General features: G+C 32.0%; 1 protein-coding gene across 1 annotated transcript in view; it reads left to right on the forward strand.

Annotated features, from left to right (window-relative positions):
- LOC108550230 (dynein beta chain, ciliary) overlaps positions 1-18,223 on the forward strand; it is a 194,535-nt gene that overhangs the window by 154,919 nt on the left and 21,393 nt on the right. The window contains 9 exon segments of the mRNA XM_017903927.1: positions 3,219-3,352; positions 4,613-4,850; positions 5,862-6,049; positions 6,842-7,015; positions 7,188-7,206; positions 7,301-7,498; positions 10,615-10,891; positions 14,038-14,313; positions 17,992-18,221. Of these exon segments, the coding sequence (XP_017759416.1) occupies positions 3,219-3,352; positions 4,613-4,850; positions 5,862-6,049; positions 6,842-7,015; positions 7,188-7,206; positions 7,301-7,498; positions 10,615-10,891; positions 14,038-14,313; positions 17,992-18,221 (1,734 nt within the window).

Below are 18,223 nucleotides of genomic sequence, written 5' to 3' on the forward strand. Positions count from 1 at the left end.
TCGTGTATAATCATGCCTTTTCTGGTTATACTACCGTTACTGAGACACCCTGTGTATCAACTCCACCTTGCTTTTAATAAAGAAATCTTGCAATAATGAACGGCCATTGTTAGCAATCCGAGAATAACGCTTTCACTTTATCACGCTCAATGCTAAATGAAGACTAAAAATTTGTATCACGTTTGAGGTTTTGAAGTAAGCTTTGTCGATGCTAGTCTAATAATCTTATGCTGACCGTATTTGCTTTACCTTGAACGTATTTCTGAATCAATTCCACTATTTATATTTAACTTACTGCAGAAAAATTCACGTTATCGAATATTCTTAGATAGTAAGAGTCAATTTTCCGTTGAAAGGTTTAACTTTTGGATTTACATTGATTGGACATTTTATACTTCTCTTGCTGAGTGCTATCTCCTCAAAGTCTTGAAAAATTGTTTTTAACACCCTGTATATTAGAAAATGAAAAACAATTATTACTGTAAAAACCTGTAGATTGGTGAATCCTAAATTTTACCGATAAACCCTACAATTTACCATAGCGAGGTGGTAAATGTCAGAAGTAATTTATAAACGCTTCCTTTTCGAGCTTTCAAAATCATTTCAATCGATACTGTTGTTTCACTGTGTTTTCAGGAATATTTTCTATTCATCTGACAACGATATTTTCTCTGATAAGAACTTTATTTTGGGATTTTGTACACACACCATTCTTTTGCAATCACGACATTCACTTTTCACGGTTTATTCTTCATTTCTTTCTTTCCGACAAAGACAAACGTTACAGATGGCAGACAAAACACTTCTGCACTCTTACATCTTTGAGTACAGTGATAGATACCAGGATTTAATAATACCAATTAATAAAATTCCGTTCCATTTGGTTAATAGCGTACGTATTTGAGGTTATGTTAACTATGGCCGACAAAGCGAGGAACATTAAAGAAAGGAATTGTACTTAAGACTAATGTACACAATGAAATGAAACCTAAAACAAACCTAATTCGAACGAAAATAAACTTTTACCAATTGATTTTGATAAATTCTATCATTTACCGAAATTGTTTGGTGATAACTCGGAATGTAAGCATTCGCAAACTTTTTTTGGACTTTTACCATTTACTGAATATGGTAAACGTTAAGTAAATGCTAAACTTGAACGGTAGAACGTAGAATTTACCGATCTACGGGCTTTCATAGTTATAGCTGCAGGATCGGATTTGGGTGGGTTGACTAAAGATAGTATTGTTGGCTTCCTAATTGAATAAAATAAGCTTATAAATAGAAACAAGAGAGATTCGCTATGGGCACTCTCTTCTGATCTTTCTTAGACTGACTTGGACTTCTTACATACTCTCTGACTGACACACTAATCGACAGACTCTCTGATGCTCTGCACCCTTGCACCCTTATTTAACCCTTTTAATGCCGCGCGGGGAACTGGTGCCTATGCGAAGATAACCGAACGAATTTACTAATGAAATCCGAACTAAGAATGATACTTAAAAAATTCAAAATGCAGCATATTACCGAAGAAAGGGAAAATAATGTGTGAGAGGAGTCTTTATTTGGATGGCGTCACTCTGCATCGGGATCTATGTTTGCTTCGAGGAACCATCAAGATTATCAATTTTCGAAGCAGGACCTTGTGACGCAATGGGTCGTCATAGGGCCTATAGGGAACACCCACTCTTTCGACAATTTTCTGTCTGCATCACACATGGCACAAGTCGCTAGCCTCCGCGCATTTGTATCTGGAAGAGAATAAAATAAAATCAAAGTTTAAAGTGCAATTTCTATAAATTCGATCCTTTACCACAAATGTAATACCAATTGTGTTTCAATATTCATTGAAAATCGTACGAATAACATCGATATAAAACACGATGAAAAATATAGAAACAAGTTTCTCTTCTAGAAACGATTGTTGCACATAAGAATAATCATCTTCTGATCACAGTTTTATGTAGGTCACATAGTATGAAGTATAAGTATTACATTTTCGATCATTTTTAATAAAATAACCGATATCAGTCCTGAGAACGAAAGGATGACTCCATGGCACCAACCAGCATAGAATATAACAAAAAATTAAACCCGAAAACAATTTTTTAAATTTTTCTGCAATGAAATTAGACCGTTTATAACGTTTTATAAATTTATTTTGAGATAGAGCTTTCTCGCAATGCGTAGAATAAGGCGCCATCGCATACGCAACGATATATCGTCGTTGGCACTTTTCGCAAGTGCAGCATGCGACGATATATCGTCGTCAACGATATATCGTCGTCCGGCACTAAAAGGTAAACCATTCTACCCTTTTTCCACACTCAGACTTTCCTTCCCAATCATGCCTCTTCCCTGCAACCTCGGTGGACAAGGTACTGCAAACACAAGCCGCACTCATAAACTAACTTCCAATCGAATGTCATGTCCACTCGATCTTCTCGCATGCGGTCACCTTTGTTCCAAATTCAAACGCTTCAGACATTCTTTCGACCCCATGGTCATTTCCAATCCTACATAGCTGTTGCGTCCCGAACACTGCAACTCGCTCGTGGAGTTTCACGGGGTTGTAAGGCCCGCTACGCTGCTGCGGCAATGCTCTTAGGATGCGGCCCACTCTAACTTGATAGAGGTAGACCTGGTTAGTGTTGAACTGCAAGGAATTCTATAGTAGTAGACAGTCTCCTGCGCTGAGCGTTGGTGGGTCTCGATTGCTGATGTTGTGGTCGTGATGGAGTTTAGAGAGAATCTTGATGTGGTCGTGATGGAGGTTTTACTGAGAATCTTCTTGTGAATGCCTTGTCGGTAGTTTTATAAGGATCGACTGTCTTCTCATTGGTTGGTATGATATTGGGGGTGTATGCTAACTTCAGCGTCTTTCGGTGGTGGTGGTTGTTTAAACATTTGGGTTCTTATGCCTGTCGTCTAGAGAATAATATATGGGTCCTTGTCACGGTTTATCCTAGCGGTGGTTTAGGTGACACTGAGCATGTGCAAGTGAAGGGACCCTTGCAATAGAGGCATAAAACAGGCCTCTACTTGACTTGGGACATTGCGGTCCTAGGGCCGCAACAATATCGATAATTTAAAATGAATGACACTGAAGGTACGATCGATATTTTGATTTTATTTGTATCTGTACAGGGAACTATAAAAAGTAGTTCATGTATTGAATTCATATATCCATGTATTTAATGAAAAATTGTTAACAGTGTCTGAGGAAGAAGCGAAGGTAGCGGAAATAAAAGAGACAGTAGCAGAGAGGCAGAGAAGATGCGACGAAGATTTGGCGAAAGCAGAACCTGCAGTTCGACAGGCTGAGGCTGCTCTCGATACGCTAAATAAAGTAATAATTTCATAGTACTTTCGAATCTTTTAATTATTTCAATCTAATGGTAAGTTTTATTTTAATTTCGACTGCGATAACTGATTCAATTTTGATATTGGTATTTGCATACGAAAGTTTCGATAAATTATGGTACAATAATTGCTCTTGTCTTTCAAACAAAATTAATCCAGTTCATTTTGATTCGAATGAGCTAAATTCGACGAATATAATAATCGTAAGAAAATCACCGTAGTCTTTTTCATCCTCGTGTTTAAGGCAGAACAGTTTGAAATTTTGGAGAAATCGATTTTTTTGTCTTAAATAGTAGTCTAAAGTTTTAAAAGTGATATACTAAAGGTACCATCCTTTAACTCTTTGGGGCACGCTTGGATTAAAAGTGTCCCACCTTTTTGATGCACCGTAATGCATGGTGGGACATTTTTAGTCTCAGAAATATTGCAATAGCTGCACGCGTATAGGTTTATATTTCGTCTTATTTACGTAAAGCAGTTAGTAATACCTTCGACGAATGTTATAAATGTATTCGCTTGTGCTGGCAACATTCAACATGCCAGTACAGGTTCATCAATTGTTGCAAGCGGAAGGTTTATTGCAACAACCGTTTTTCCTAGTTTTATGTTTTTACATTACGTGATTCCTTTATTAATAAAAATATACCAATTTTGTTTCATTTAAAGCGCAATAAAATTTGTATGCAACATGGATCTATTTTAATATGTGAAATCCTGTGCCGCAAAGAGTTAACAGATGCTAAATATTTAACGCTTTGTAATATATTTTTTCCTGATGTTCCATGAAAACTATAATTTGTTTGTATCGTTATACAATAAATTTCAATAGTTTGTTTAAAATGAAAATAATAATACGTAGCGTAATTGGACACACGATCGGTATGATCATACGTAGATTAAACTTAAAGGAGAAACAAAATTATGAAACAATGAAGATCGAAATATTATGTTTCTCCAATTAACTTTTATGTTTTTATTTTATATTGATCCACTCTGTAATTCGTTTTAGAATTTAAATACATTTTTAAATTCAATTTAAATAAAACTGCTCTGTGATTTATTTTAGAATTTAAGTGAATTTTAAATTTAATTTAAATAAATCCTAAAATAAAACACAGGATAGATAGGTATAAAAGAAAATGTTACATTTTGAAGTAAAATTGATAAAGATATATAGAGGTAAATAATAAAGATATAAATGACAACTAATTTTAATAATTTTTCAAAACCACTAATCAAATTCCAGAATAATCTGACGGAATTAAAATCCTTTGGAACACCACCGGAGCAAGTGGCAATGGTGGTACAAGCAGTTTTGGTTTTATTCGCTCCCCGGGGAAAGATTCCAAAAGACAGAAGCTGGAAAGCGTGCAAAGCAATGATGGGTCACATTGACACGTTTCTTTCGCAACTTCGGAGTTACGACAAAGAAAATATTCATCCTGACGTAGTCAAAGCTATTCAACCATACATCAACAACAAAGGTTAACAATATGTTATAAGTTTAAATCAAATATTACTTAATTAACAGTGAATAATTGTAGGACTGGCATTCACAAAGGAGTGACAACTCTTTCGACATAACGATATTTATTGTGAAAATACAGATTTGTATTTGACACAATTATACTCTAATTCTCGTTCTAACACACCCTGGAACTCTCACTCTGGCTCTTGCATCATGTGACATCCCTTTTATGCTGATTCATACCACGTTAAACCCTCTAAGGTTCTCGAAGCGTTTCCCAAAATCGGTCGTCCTTCGTTCATTAATAATCATTTAATAATAGCATTCTTACGATCCATGTTCGTACCTTTCCAACCACTCATCAGTCGCAGCAACGATCATTCGATATTCTACTACGCAATTCATGCATCTGCCACTCGCTAACAAGGAGAATGCAAATCCTTCGAGTGATTGATTTAGTTAAAACTTTACAGGTTTCTAAATTTAGTCATCCAGTTCAAGAAAATCTATCATTATGTAGGATATTTTTAGACTTCATTAGTATCTATTAATCTAATAATTAAATATTTTTTCTGTCCTTTTTTCACCATATTTAATCCTCTGCACTCAAAAGAAAACTCTCCTCTTTTCATACTGAAATTATCGAATAGAGAGTGAAAAGTGATAATAACTGTATTATTATTACTTTAATTTATATAACGATAGATAAAATATTAAAATAAAATAATTCTATACGTTAATTTATCGACGATTTCTTTTCATGTTATTGATAACATGAAAAGTGTCGTCGACTATTTAGTTTTTCATGATGACATGAAAAATGTCATCGACTATTATAATAGAAATATTTCGAATTATTATTTTTCTATAACGAAAGGTTTCCGAATGCAAAGGATTAAAATTAATCATATATACTTTTCTACTTTACTATATTAAATTCTACTTACTATATTAAAATGCACAATGTACATAAAGTATAGGGATATAAATACGCATTAAAAAGACAATAATTTGATTACATTTTTAGATTTTGATCCGGAGATTATTCATTCAAAATCACAGGCAGCTGCAGGTCTCTGCAGTTGGGTGAGAAATATTATGGTTTTCCATTATATTAATGAGACAGTAAAGCCGTTAAGAGCTGCCCTTGCGCAAGCTAATGCCGAGCTGAAAGCCGCTATGGATCACTTGAATGCCTTGAGAACACGATTAGCGGTAAATTTTCAGTTAATTTGTTATTCATGCCCTAGAGTACACGTAATAAAAATTGTTATACACGTGTATCTTGTTTTCTGCAAATTTACATAATTGTTGATTAACTTCCTTTCCTTTAAAATCGTGACTCTAAAAATTAATCGCAATTTATTTCATCGTAATTTTGGTTTCGTATATTTTATTACAGAAAAATAAGATGTCGAATGTATATTTTATTATATAATAATAAAATATAGAATATGATATGTAAAATATGTAAAATGTAGTATATCATATATGAGATACATAAAATGTACGATTTCATAGATAAAGTATTTAAAATGTAAAATGCAATACATAAAATACGTAAAATGTATAATGTAATAGATAAAATATATGAAATGTGGAATATAATAGAGAAACTATTTAAAATGTAGAATAGATTAAATAAAATACTTAAAATGTAAAATGCAATTCATAAAATATGCAAAATGTAGAATATAATATGTAAAATATGTAAAACGAAGAATATAATACGTGAATACGAAAAAATATGAAATGCAATGCATAAAACATGTACAATGTAAAATACAATTAGAAAAATATAGAATATAATATGCAAAATGTAAAAAATAATACATAAAATGCATAAAATATAAAATAAAATTAGAGATAATTATAAAAATATAAAATAATTTTGAAAAGTGACCATTATTTGTCTCGATTAATCGTTAAAAATATATCTATATAAAATAACTTTTCAAAATAACCATTATTTATTGAAATTAATCACGTGCAATTCTATCATTGTAGGAATTACAGAAAGTGCTCGACATTCTAGGAGGAAGAATGAACGCAGCCTTAGCTGAGAAACAAAAATGTCAGGATGAAGCCGACGCCACTGCACTAACAATCGACCTTGCTAACAGATTGGTCAATGGTTTAGCATCTGAAAAAATTCGATGGTCTGAGACGGTAGAAATGTTAGTTTCTATTATTTTCCATTCTCCATCTTCATATATCGAATTTTAATTAAGACACTTGTCAAATTAATATCGAAACATGATAAAATTATTTTTACCATTAATGGAAAATTTGAAAACTTTTTGAGAAACTTTGAAACTTAACGATTACATTAATTGACCAAAAATGAAGAAAGCAGCGAAAAGGTTTAACAATTTAAAAAGTTGCTTATTATCGCGATTTGAAAATAAAAAAAATTGTTATTTTAAATATTATAAATGTTTTAACTATTTTAACAATTACAATGAGTACCTGGTGACATTTTGCTAGTAACAGCATTTTTATCATACATGGGCTGCTTTACTCGAAAATATAGAACCGATTTAATGGTTGACAAATGGTTACCATTTTTGGAAAATTTAGAAGTAAAAATACCAAGAACTCCTGATTTGGATATCCTAACTTTATTGACGGACGATGCACAAATTGCACAATGGAACAATGAAGGTAAATACATTTTCAACCTTTTATAATTAACAATTTTTACTTTACGGACATAAAGGTACTCTTTATTTTAAAAAATCAATAAAATATCAAATAAATTCGTAAAATTTACGTATACTGCATTAATATCAAGAAACACTTTTGTATATCTTTATTATTTTATTATTTTATGTATCTTTATTTTTTAAAATGTTAATAAATCTAATTAAATTTAAATCTAATTTAAAATGTTAACAATGATGAATCTAATTTTTTAAATTGTTAACAATTTCAAAAGTTATTAACAAAGAACAATGAAATTTTTCGTAAAAATTCGATATATCAAATATAAATAGCCATTTTGTTAATTTTCATTTTTATTTTTATTTTATTTCATAATTAATTTTCAAAAAAATTGGAATGTTCGAACATCAATGACTAGAAAATATGGTAGTCCATTTTCATTTTTTTATGTCACTAACCCCATTTGAATGAAATGCTGCACACCGGTAGGCCATACTGAAAAAATTACTTCAAAATGAAGTAACACGCGTCGCAAAGCTAAATACGAGATATTTTTTTGAAAACTTAATATTGTTTTACACAGCTTATAATATGTTGAAACAAGTTACAAAAGCTTATGTTAATCAAGCGATTACTTTTCCTTCGGTAAAGTATCACTAATTTTTAAACGGGTCCAACTGTCTTACGACAATATAACCTAATTATATCGTATCTTCGGTTTAAAAATTTTGAAACCTTTAAAACTTCGAAACTGTATATCCTAAAAATAATTGATGCGAAAAACACAAGTATCTAATGTTTCGCAAATATTTCAAAATTATGTGTAAGAATATCTAATAAAAATTTTTGGTTCGTACATGAAAACTTAACCATTACTCGGTTTCCTAAAGCCAAATAAATATCGCAATCATATGGCTCTTCGTTTAAAATATTTTTCCATGTCACATATATTTCTCGACATTTACATTTACATTCCCGAGAAAACGAGCTCATAGCATGCTTCCTTGAAATTCTCAGCGCAAAGACCTAACCTATACCCGTGTTTAAACATTTTTATTGTCGACAGAGTGGGTATGATACCGTCGGAATATCAGGAAGAGCAGCAACTTACTCTGTCGATAAGTATGTTTTAAATGCACAGTTAGACGTTACAGTTATCACGTGACCGCACCTCGCAGGTCAACAGTTTTCGCTCTCAGTTTCACCGAATTCCTCTTGCACGCATTTCCTTTATTTCATTATTCGATACTCTCTCCTGCTTTCACTGCTGACCTCTCACGCATTTTTTCCACTCATATGGACCAGCATTCCTCACGATCACGCGCATCTGCCCATCTATATCTACAAGGAGAGTGCAAGGCCTTCGAGTCGTCGATTTAGTTGGAATTTTGTATATTAACAGATTTGGTTCTGTTGTTTATGAATATATATCCTTATATGACCAGACACTCGACAGTTTTTTTAGATATTCGGCATTAAAAATTGATTATGTCAATAAATAAGGCTGTCATCTAGAACCTAGTCTCGACATCACCGTTGCACTTTAGCAACTTACTTTAGCACTTCGAGTTATTTAATTTACTCGTAAATAAACGTAGATTGAAGCTTTAAATATAATAAATACATTTAAATAAAATATTTTTCAAAATTTTTATTATAATCTTAATTTAAGGTGTTCGAAGGTACTGTAAGGATTGGTTCAATTTTTCTTGTTTTTCTTAACTATTGTTTATTGTAAAAGATACAATGCGTGATTGGTCCTGATTTACATAATTAGGGTACAGCAAAAACGTTTGCAGAATAATGGTTAATTAAGGGACAACTATTTTCGTAGTACTAGGGGTAACGTAACGTCAAATCGACTCCCTATCAGTAATGACTTGACATCAAATTCAGTTCCTATAAATAGTGGCGACTTGAAGTTAATTTAACTCCATATCGCTAGTAGTGTCATGACAACAATTTGACTCGCTATCAATAGTGGTGACTTGAAGTCAATTTGATTCCATATCGCTAGTAGTGTCATGACAACAATTTGACTCGCTATCAGTAATGGTGACTTGAAGTCAATTTCATTCCGTATCGCTAGTAGTGTCATGACAACAATTTGACTCCCTATCAATAGTGGTGACTTGAAGTCAATTTGATTCCGTATCGCTAGTAGTGTCATGACAATAACTTGACTCGCTATCAGTAATGGTGACTTGAAGTCAATTTGATTCCGTATCGCTAGTAGTGTTATGACAACAATTTGACTCGCTATCAATAGTGGTGACTTGAAGTCAATTTGATTCCGTATCGCTAGTAGTGTCATGACAACAATTTGACTCGCTATCAATAGTGGTGACTTGAAGTCAAATTGACTCCGTATAGTATAGACATGACGTCAACTTGACGTATCCTTAGATATCTAGATCTTGTAAAAATACTAGTAGATACTCAAATCTTACCACTGACAATACGGTGTCAATTTGAAGTCAAATTAACTCTCCTGATACGGAATCAATTTGACTTCAAGTTACCACTATTGATAGGGTAACTAGTCAATTTGACGTCAAGTCATTACTATTGTTATGTTACGGAGTCAATCTGACGTACATCATCACTAAGTGTTAGAAATCTATTTAACGTAAGTACTTACGTTGTCACTCTATGGTTAAAGCCATTTTGTATTTTGTCTGACAAAGAGAGTGCAAGTCCTTCGGGTCGTCGATTTAATTGAAACTTTGTAGGTTTATAGATTTCGGCATGCAGTTCAAGAATATATATCATTATAGCCGCCACTACCCAACAGTTCATAGCATCATAGAAATTTTCGGGTGTCGCCGTTAGGTTACAACGTCACTTGAAAACCATTGAAAATAAATCTGTAGTTGCAGAAGTAATAAAACTTTAATCGTAAATATCTCAAAAACTATTGTGTAGTGGCGGCTATAATGATATATTTTCTTGAACTGCATGACAAAATCTACAAACCTACAAAGTTTCAATTAAATCGGTGACCCGGAGGACTTACACTCTGCTTATGAGCTGCTTAACAATTAAATCGCAATTACTGAACGATTCTAAGACTTTGGTAATTGCCAAGTGTAACTAAAAATTGAATGTTTTTTAAGGTTTACCAACCGACAGAATGTCTTCTGAAAATGCAACAATTTTAATGAATTCGACAAGATGGCCTTTGATGATAGATCCACAGTTGCAAGGAATAAAATGGATAAAAAATCGATATGGTGAAGAATTACAAGTACTTAGGCTTACTCAGCCGAATTACTTAAATTCCATTGAAATTTCGATTGCAAACGGAGGGATTGTTTTAATTGAAAATATTATGGAAACCATCGATCCCGTTTTAGATCCAGTTATTAAAAGAGATCTAATAAAGAGAGGAAGGTACTTGCTTATATCTATTTGCATTGCAATATAATATTAAAATTCATGCAAAAGATGAAAGAATGAAATGGAATATTTACATTACTTACAATTCGAATATTTGAAATATTGCATACTATTTATTTAAGTAGAGGTAATGACAAGAAAAAAATCGTGTAGCAAACTTGAGTCAATAATAATGAAAGCACTTATTAAAATACTAATTTTGTTAAAAATTGGAACTGCTCGTAATCTTGAATTACTTTATATTTTGTATTAATTTTTTATAATTTAGTTAACTATATTTTTAATTTCTTCACTATTTTCCAACTTAATATAATTTCATGCACGATATTTTATTTCCAATTTCTTATTCTCGTCGTTAATTATTAATTGTACATTTTATTGAAATGCTACGAAAAAAATTAATAATAGACAAGGTGCTTTTTGAAATATTGATCATGTTAAAAATTTTTTAATTTTTCTACATTCTTTTCTAATTTTTTTACATTCTTTCGTATTCTTTTGTTTCCGTTTTTTTAATTAAAAATTGCTCGTTTTACAGATTCGTTACAATTTTAATAGATAACTTTCAATTACAGTTTTGTATTAATTAGCAAACTTCGTTAATTATTTACATACAATAAGTGAAATAACACGCAGTTTTTAAGATGCATCTAGTTCATCATTCATAGAAAACTACTTAATTCATAACTGTTTCATTATAGTAGGTAAAAATTACTTAATATCAGCTTCGAAATTCTATACATGAATGTAAATCAGAAATCACGATGAAACTTGAATTGCATATTTATATATATATATATACATATGTATAAATAAACGTGTACAAGTTTGTACAGAGTACACGTTATTACTTAATTACGGTAATTGTATCTAAATCGAACATCTGAATTATTTCTGCCGTTATTAAAGATAAAAAAGAAAAAAATGTATAAGAGGAATTTAAATAGTTTCAAATCGTACTTATGATGATTATATATTGAAAAAGTTTATTGTATTTATTATACTTATAATAATTATATTATATAATATTACATAGTTATATAATAATATAATATAATTATATAATTGTATAATAATAATATTATATTTATAATAATTGTCGTGAAGATAATTCCAAGGACATTGGTTTCTTTTTATACGTTCTATCTTTTCTAAATTTTCCTTTTCCATTATTCTTTATTTTCTTCATATCTACTTCTTATCATCTTTCATAGTGCCATATTGCAGTCAATATCATTTAATAACATATGACTAGTGATGGTTGTTTGAATCTTATCTTCGAAACACCTAAAAATTTTCAGAACTATGGAAATTCAAATCACTTCGAATAGGACTCAATGCTTAGAACTCTTGAAAGCTTTGCAAATCGCAAATGGCTTAAAACTCTTGGTAGATTACAATTTATTTATTTAATAAACGAAATAGTATGTTGTTATAAATTAAATAAAAACGAAATAAAAATATGTTATTATTACTCATTAAGTAATCAAATTTATTAAAAATAATACAGGGTCACGTTTGATCCTATCTTAATAAAGAAAAACTTTGGTGAAATTTTATTATTCCAAAAGAAATTTCATTCTATTTTTTCTATATTCGAGTCGATTCTACTATACGAGGAATACAATCGAAATTCTCAAAACTCTCAAATTTACTAATTATTACCAATTAATGAATTATCAATTACCTATTTTTCAAGACTTGCAAGAGTTTCAAGCCTCGAATCATGCTCGAAATAATTCGAATTTTCTATTACATACAATGGAAACTCCATTATATAAATTAATTGGGAAGTAAAAATGTTTGCAAAGAGAATTTTCATATAATAAAGCAAGCAGTTGGCACTCAGTTTTATCTAATATTTAAGGCAAAATGAAACAAAGTAAATATCATTTGTTTGTAAATAACATAATTTATGAAATATAAAATCAAAAACAAAATAACATCTTTCAAATTTCTTTCCAACGAAATTAAAAAAATGAAATTTATAATGATTGACTTTGCAACACCTTATTTTTGTGATGAGTTTCTGACATGTTCTCCACATTTAAGTTTCTTAATTAATTATTAATACTTTTTCAATTTTATTGTCGAAATTACTTGTTCATGTTTTGGTTATGTTATATTATATATGTAATTATTATTGTCTGTTATTATTACATTACTGTAATAATATTATTATAACTATTATAACCATATAACTATAGTAAACTGTAACAATAGTATCATCTAATTATTATTATTAGTATTACCATATAACTTGCTATACCGATTTCATACTAAATCACTGTAAATAAATTTCATGTTACAGAAGGAAATAAAAATTTTGCATGTTTATATATAATATTATAATTAATAATATATTATTCATATTCGGACATTCAAATAACGAAAGATTGATATAATAAAATATTCAAAAAATGGGTGTTTATATAATGAGGATTCTTTATAAGTATGTGTTACATACTTAATAAACCAAATGTTATAAAATGATATTAAAAATTGAATGAAATTCTAACCATTTTTCACGTCACGAAAGTATTTGAACACTTAATAAATTCAAGTTAAAATTGCTGAAATAGCAGTGTTTTTAAACGTTAAAGAATAGATTTAATATTTCCTTGACTTTGCAATACATTTTAAGCAGTGTAACATGTTAAAGATTAATTTTTATTAACAATATATTCAAAGTTTTATTCCCACTTTACGTGATTTATCATTTTTCTGTTACACTTATGTACCTTCACCCCATTCTAAGGTCTCATTCTTTTGCATAAAAATTATAATGTAAGTGTACAAAACTCGTTAATTTTGTTTAAGAAATTTTCAATGCATCCAAATATTTTTGCAACTTAAAAACGTATTTTTAATCGATTTCTTTTATAATATTCTTGTAATATAGATTGTGATAATAGAAACATTTGAAGTATTTCAAATTCTAACATTATCTGCGACTTCATTCTTGAAATTCACTTTGAAAGAGAAAAGTGACAAACAAAGCACAAACAAAGACATTATCATTTTACATTGTCAAAGAAGCTCATTGTCAGTCATATTTTCCTTCTTCAACAACTGCAGAAATAATTTAAATGCTCGATTTAAGTGAGACACCCTGTATATTTACCACACTTATATCAAAGGGCAATCAAAATTTGGGACAAGGAGGTAGATTACGATCATCGTTTTCGATTAATTATACAAACGAAACTGGCTAACCCTCATTACAAACCGGAAATACAAGCACAGACTACTCTTATCAACTTTACTGTAACAAAAGACGGTTTGGAGGAACAACTTCTTGGAGACGTCGTGAAAGCTGAAAGACCTGATCTGGAGGCCAAGAAAGCCGAATTAACGACACAACAAAATAGCTTCAAAATTAGCTTGAAGGCATTGGAAGACGATCTTTTGCACAGGTACATATTCTGCAAAATGACATTCCGTCTTAATTAATATTCGCTTTATTTACTATATCGCAATATTTACTTTATTTAACACTAAACCTACCATAGCCAAATGACCGGTTAATGGAAAAGAGGTAGAAGTTTTAAACAATGGGAGGCATTGAGAAAATGATTATACGTACAATTTCGAACAAAAATTGATCAGTATACGAATAATTTCTGCACCCACTGTATATTTTACGAAAAATCACTCGTCTTCGTGATTAAAGTGAAAACTTTGAACGCGGAACTTTTAACAAAAGTTTGCAAAATGATAATTAGACCATAGTAGGTTTAGTGTTAATCGAGTCTCTTGCTGTTAATAGAAACGAGATCAACTTTTGTCTGATAAATTTCGATATAAAATTGATCACACATATGATTTAACCAATCAGCTGTGTTTAACGAGTATATCCGTCGTGGAGAAATGGCAGTATTTCGTGTCATGACGACCATATTCGTCATGCGTAAAATTTTGTTAGCAGTTGCTATTTAAATTGTAATTTTAGCGAAAACTAGAATATACTCATAAATTTCAATATATTTAGAATCTGTAGAGGTCAAGATACAATAAAAGAAACGAATAAAAAGTATAAATAATTTGTGATGGATTCATGCATCTCAGTGTACACTGGCTAGAACTGCTTGTCAGTTTATCAATTTATCAGTTTGTTGCCCACGCTGGTGGTAATTTTTGGATGATACTGTTAGGCCTCAATGCCACTTGGTAACTATCGGATATACTATGCGTGGCTGAAAAGAAGTCATCTGAGAAACTTGTAGGACCGAATCCCCACCAACCCAACCATTCTAAATCATGGCAGAAGTAGAGTAAAGCGCTTCCCTTATTGGCAGGACTGATCCCTTCCTATTAGCCCGGTCATAGAACACCATGTGACAAAGAAAGCGAACGAAGCAACGAGTCAAAGTGAGACAGACGCAACAAATAGACGCAAGCGCGTAGACTCATCCCAAAAACATATTAATTTCAAATTCATCCGATGAACACATGATTATTTGTAATTACTAATTACTAATTAGCATCTTGATTAACTTTTCATTGCATTATGCAGCAAACGTGCTGTACTATACACATATTTTTCATATTTATGTTGTATCGTATGATTTTTTTAAACGGTTATCTAGTATGATGCAGTTACATAATTAATTTATCATAAAAAATAAATCTTAAATTTTAAATCAATTTTCATAAATGATGTTAATTATTATTACTTTTGTACTCCTTTACCTTATAAATCTTCTGAGCTATTGTCATCTGATTCCTTATCCGACTCACTGCTTTGTATTTTCAATCCTAGGTCTTCAATTGCGTCTTCCATTATTCGAGTGTAAGAATTTTGCGGATATCTTACGCCTGTGTTAACGTATCACGTTATCGAACCTGGAGATAGTAGTTTTGGGAGTGTCATAGAAGAGTGGGTATTACTAGTGCAATACCCCTCTTGCCGCGCAACCGAGCGAGATGACTTCTTTTCAGCCACGCATAGTAGATATCCAGAAGAAATCTCTAGTTAACAATAATAAAGCTTTAATCATAAATATCTCGAAAACTATCGAGTAATTTCCGTTATAATGGTAATGTTACTTGAACTGCATGACTAGAAACGAGAGTCGATCCTTCGTAACCGATCCGACACGTTCACGGCACACGTACAGGCAGAGTCGATGTGGTAGTGTGAAAATTTTTTGCAAATATCTCGAAAAGTAAGGGCAAGCGGCAATTATTGTTCAAATAAAAGTTGTTCAGAACCTTGTCCTTTATAACATATTCAAAAATCATAGAGATCGACTCACGCATTCTGTAGTTTTTAATAATTTGATGTATTTGATTATTTTTTTGTAAAAGAACCGAAAAATAAAAACGCGTTTAGGGTAAAGCAGATAAACTGCATATTTATCCAGATGGGTAGTTCTAGTATTAAAATTACTATACTTACTATACTACTTATGTACTAATTATAAGATACGAAAACAATTAACTGCAGAAAATAAAAAGTTGAAATTTCTTTCAAAAGTTAATTAATTAATCAAATTCTTTGATATCGAAATTTTTAAAAAATTCAAAATACAAAACTAATCACTTTGATTTATGAACGGTTCATATATTCGTTCCTCTTATTTACATACAATTGTATGTAAATGTATGTAGTACAAATGGTACTACAATTGAATATGTAATTAGCTTTCGTTACCTTAACATGTTCGTCGCCCAACGCGATTCGGTTGAGTTTCTCGCGGGGCCCAAATCCTACTGTCTGAGCGCTAGAACGTTATCGGACTGATGATTTGGATGGGTCTAGTACAGACACCGCTAGTTAGATGTGTTGGTCAACAGACCCTATTTACAATTTTCCATTTCCTGTAATCGTTTTGAATTACTATCAGCAAACTTGCATTTTGCAAATAACCAAACGATAGAACAGAGTAGCAGACTTGGTAAAGTTTTACCAGTCATAAACATATTGACAGACAATTAGGTAAAATGTAAAAACACTACGACCTATTTTTCCAATTGTCCAAAATCACCTTAAATGTGTTTAGACTGTTTTAACGAATACCACGCGACATAGTGTAATATAATATTTTATCCTAAATATAAATGAACAAAAAGTATAGTATAATGTGTATATTTTTCATACTTTTATGTTGTATATCCTATATTTATAATTCATTGCTTATTTCATTAAATTCCTCGTTAAGCCTTGGAATGTCGTGCCGGTATTTTGTTCGTCCCTTGGTTAGAATAGACTCAGAAGACCGTTAGGGTCGTCTGGCAGCCAGATTCTAATTGCTGTTTTAGTTCAAGTTCCGTGTTCTTTCTATCTTCATTTTCAATGCATTTTCAAACAATTCTTTATTTCCCTCGGGTCACCGGACACGAGGCTTTCTTTAGCCATTAATGTTAGAAAGCAGGCAACAGCACTTAGGATTTGGCTGACAATAGGCCTGCAAAGAAAGGGACCAGGCCATGTGCGATGTCGCGACTTTCGGAGCCATAAAGTAACGGGTCCTTCAGGAAGGATCACGAATGTGCGGGTGGCCCACCAGCAACCCCCTTTGAGGGAGAGGCTTCCTCCACCGGCAGACCTGGTCGCGGAAGACGGTCCTCCCTTCTTTGGGGGCATCTGATTCGCGGACCGAGGGCCCACTCTCGGTCCTGTCAACCACCAATGGAAAAACCGATTTCCCTTTGGAAACCATGGGCTCCGAAAGATCGTGCATCGCACAAGTTAGTTAGGTCAGTACCAGTCAGTCAGCAAATAACATTCGAAGAGTTCAGAAGAGTTAACCGGAACTATTACAAAATATACAGTCCACTAAAAGCACAAGTTCCTCAAGAGATTTGGTTCGTCATTAACCGTCGCCAATTGCGGTCGACCTATTGACGATATACATTCCTTTTAAAATTCCTGTAAATCCTATTTAACTTGAACAAGAAGAGCGTGCTCCCACGGAAGCATACCCGTCACCCAGATATAGGTGACGCAGCGACGAACGTGTTAAGCTGAACGTACTTCATAAATGCTTACGCTAAAAATTGTCATTTCGACCATTTTCAAATTACTTTCCAATCTAATAGGATATTTAACGAATTGCCTGATAAATTTAGTTGATACACCTCTGTTAAAGGTTATCGACTGCTGGACCAGACATACTAAGCGACGTGGATCTCGTGATCAATCTCGAAACAACGAAGAAAACCGCTGCAGAGATAGAAATAAAAGTGACCGAAGCCAAAGTGACTGCTGTAAAAATAGACGAGGCCCGAGAACTTTATCGGCCCGTATCAGCCAGAGCCAGCCTCCTATACTTTGTTTTAAACGATTTAAACAAGATAAACATGCTCTATCAGTTTTCCCTG

The sequence above is a fragment of the Eufriesea mexicana genome, unplaced genomic scaffold, assembly GCF_001483705.2.
Source record: "Eufriesea mexicana isolate 0111107269 unplaced genomic scaffold, ASM148370v2 scaffold2566, whole genome shotgun sequence".
NCBI classification, from domain to species: domain Eukaryota; kingdom Metazoa; phylum Arthropoda; class Insecta; order Hymenoptera; family Apidae; genus Eufriesea; species Eufriesea mexicana.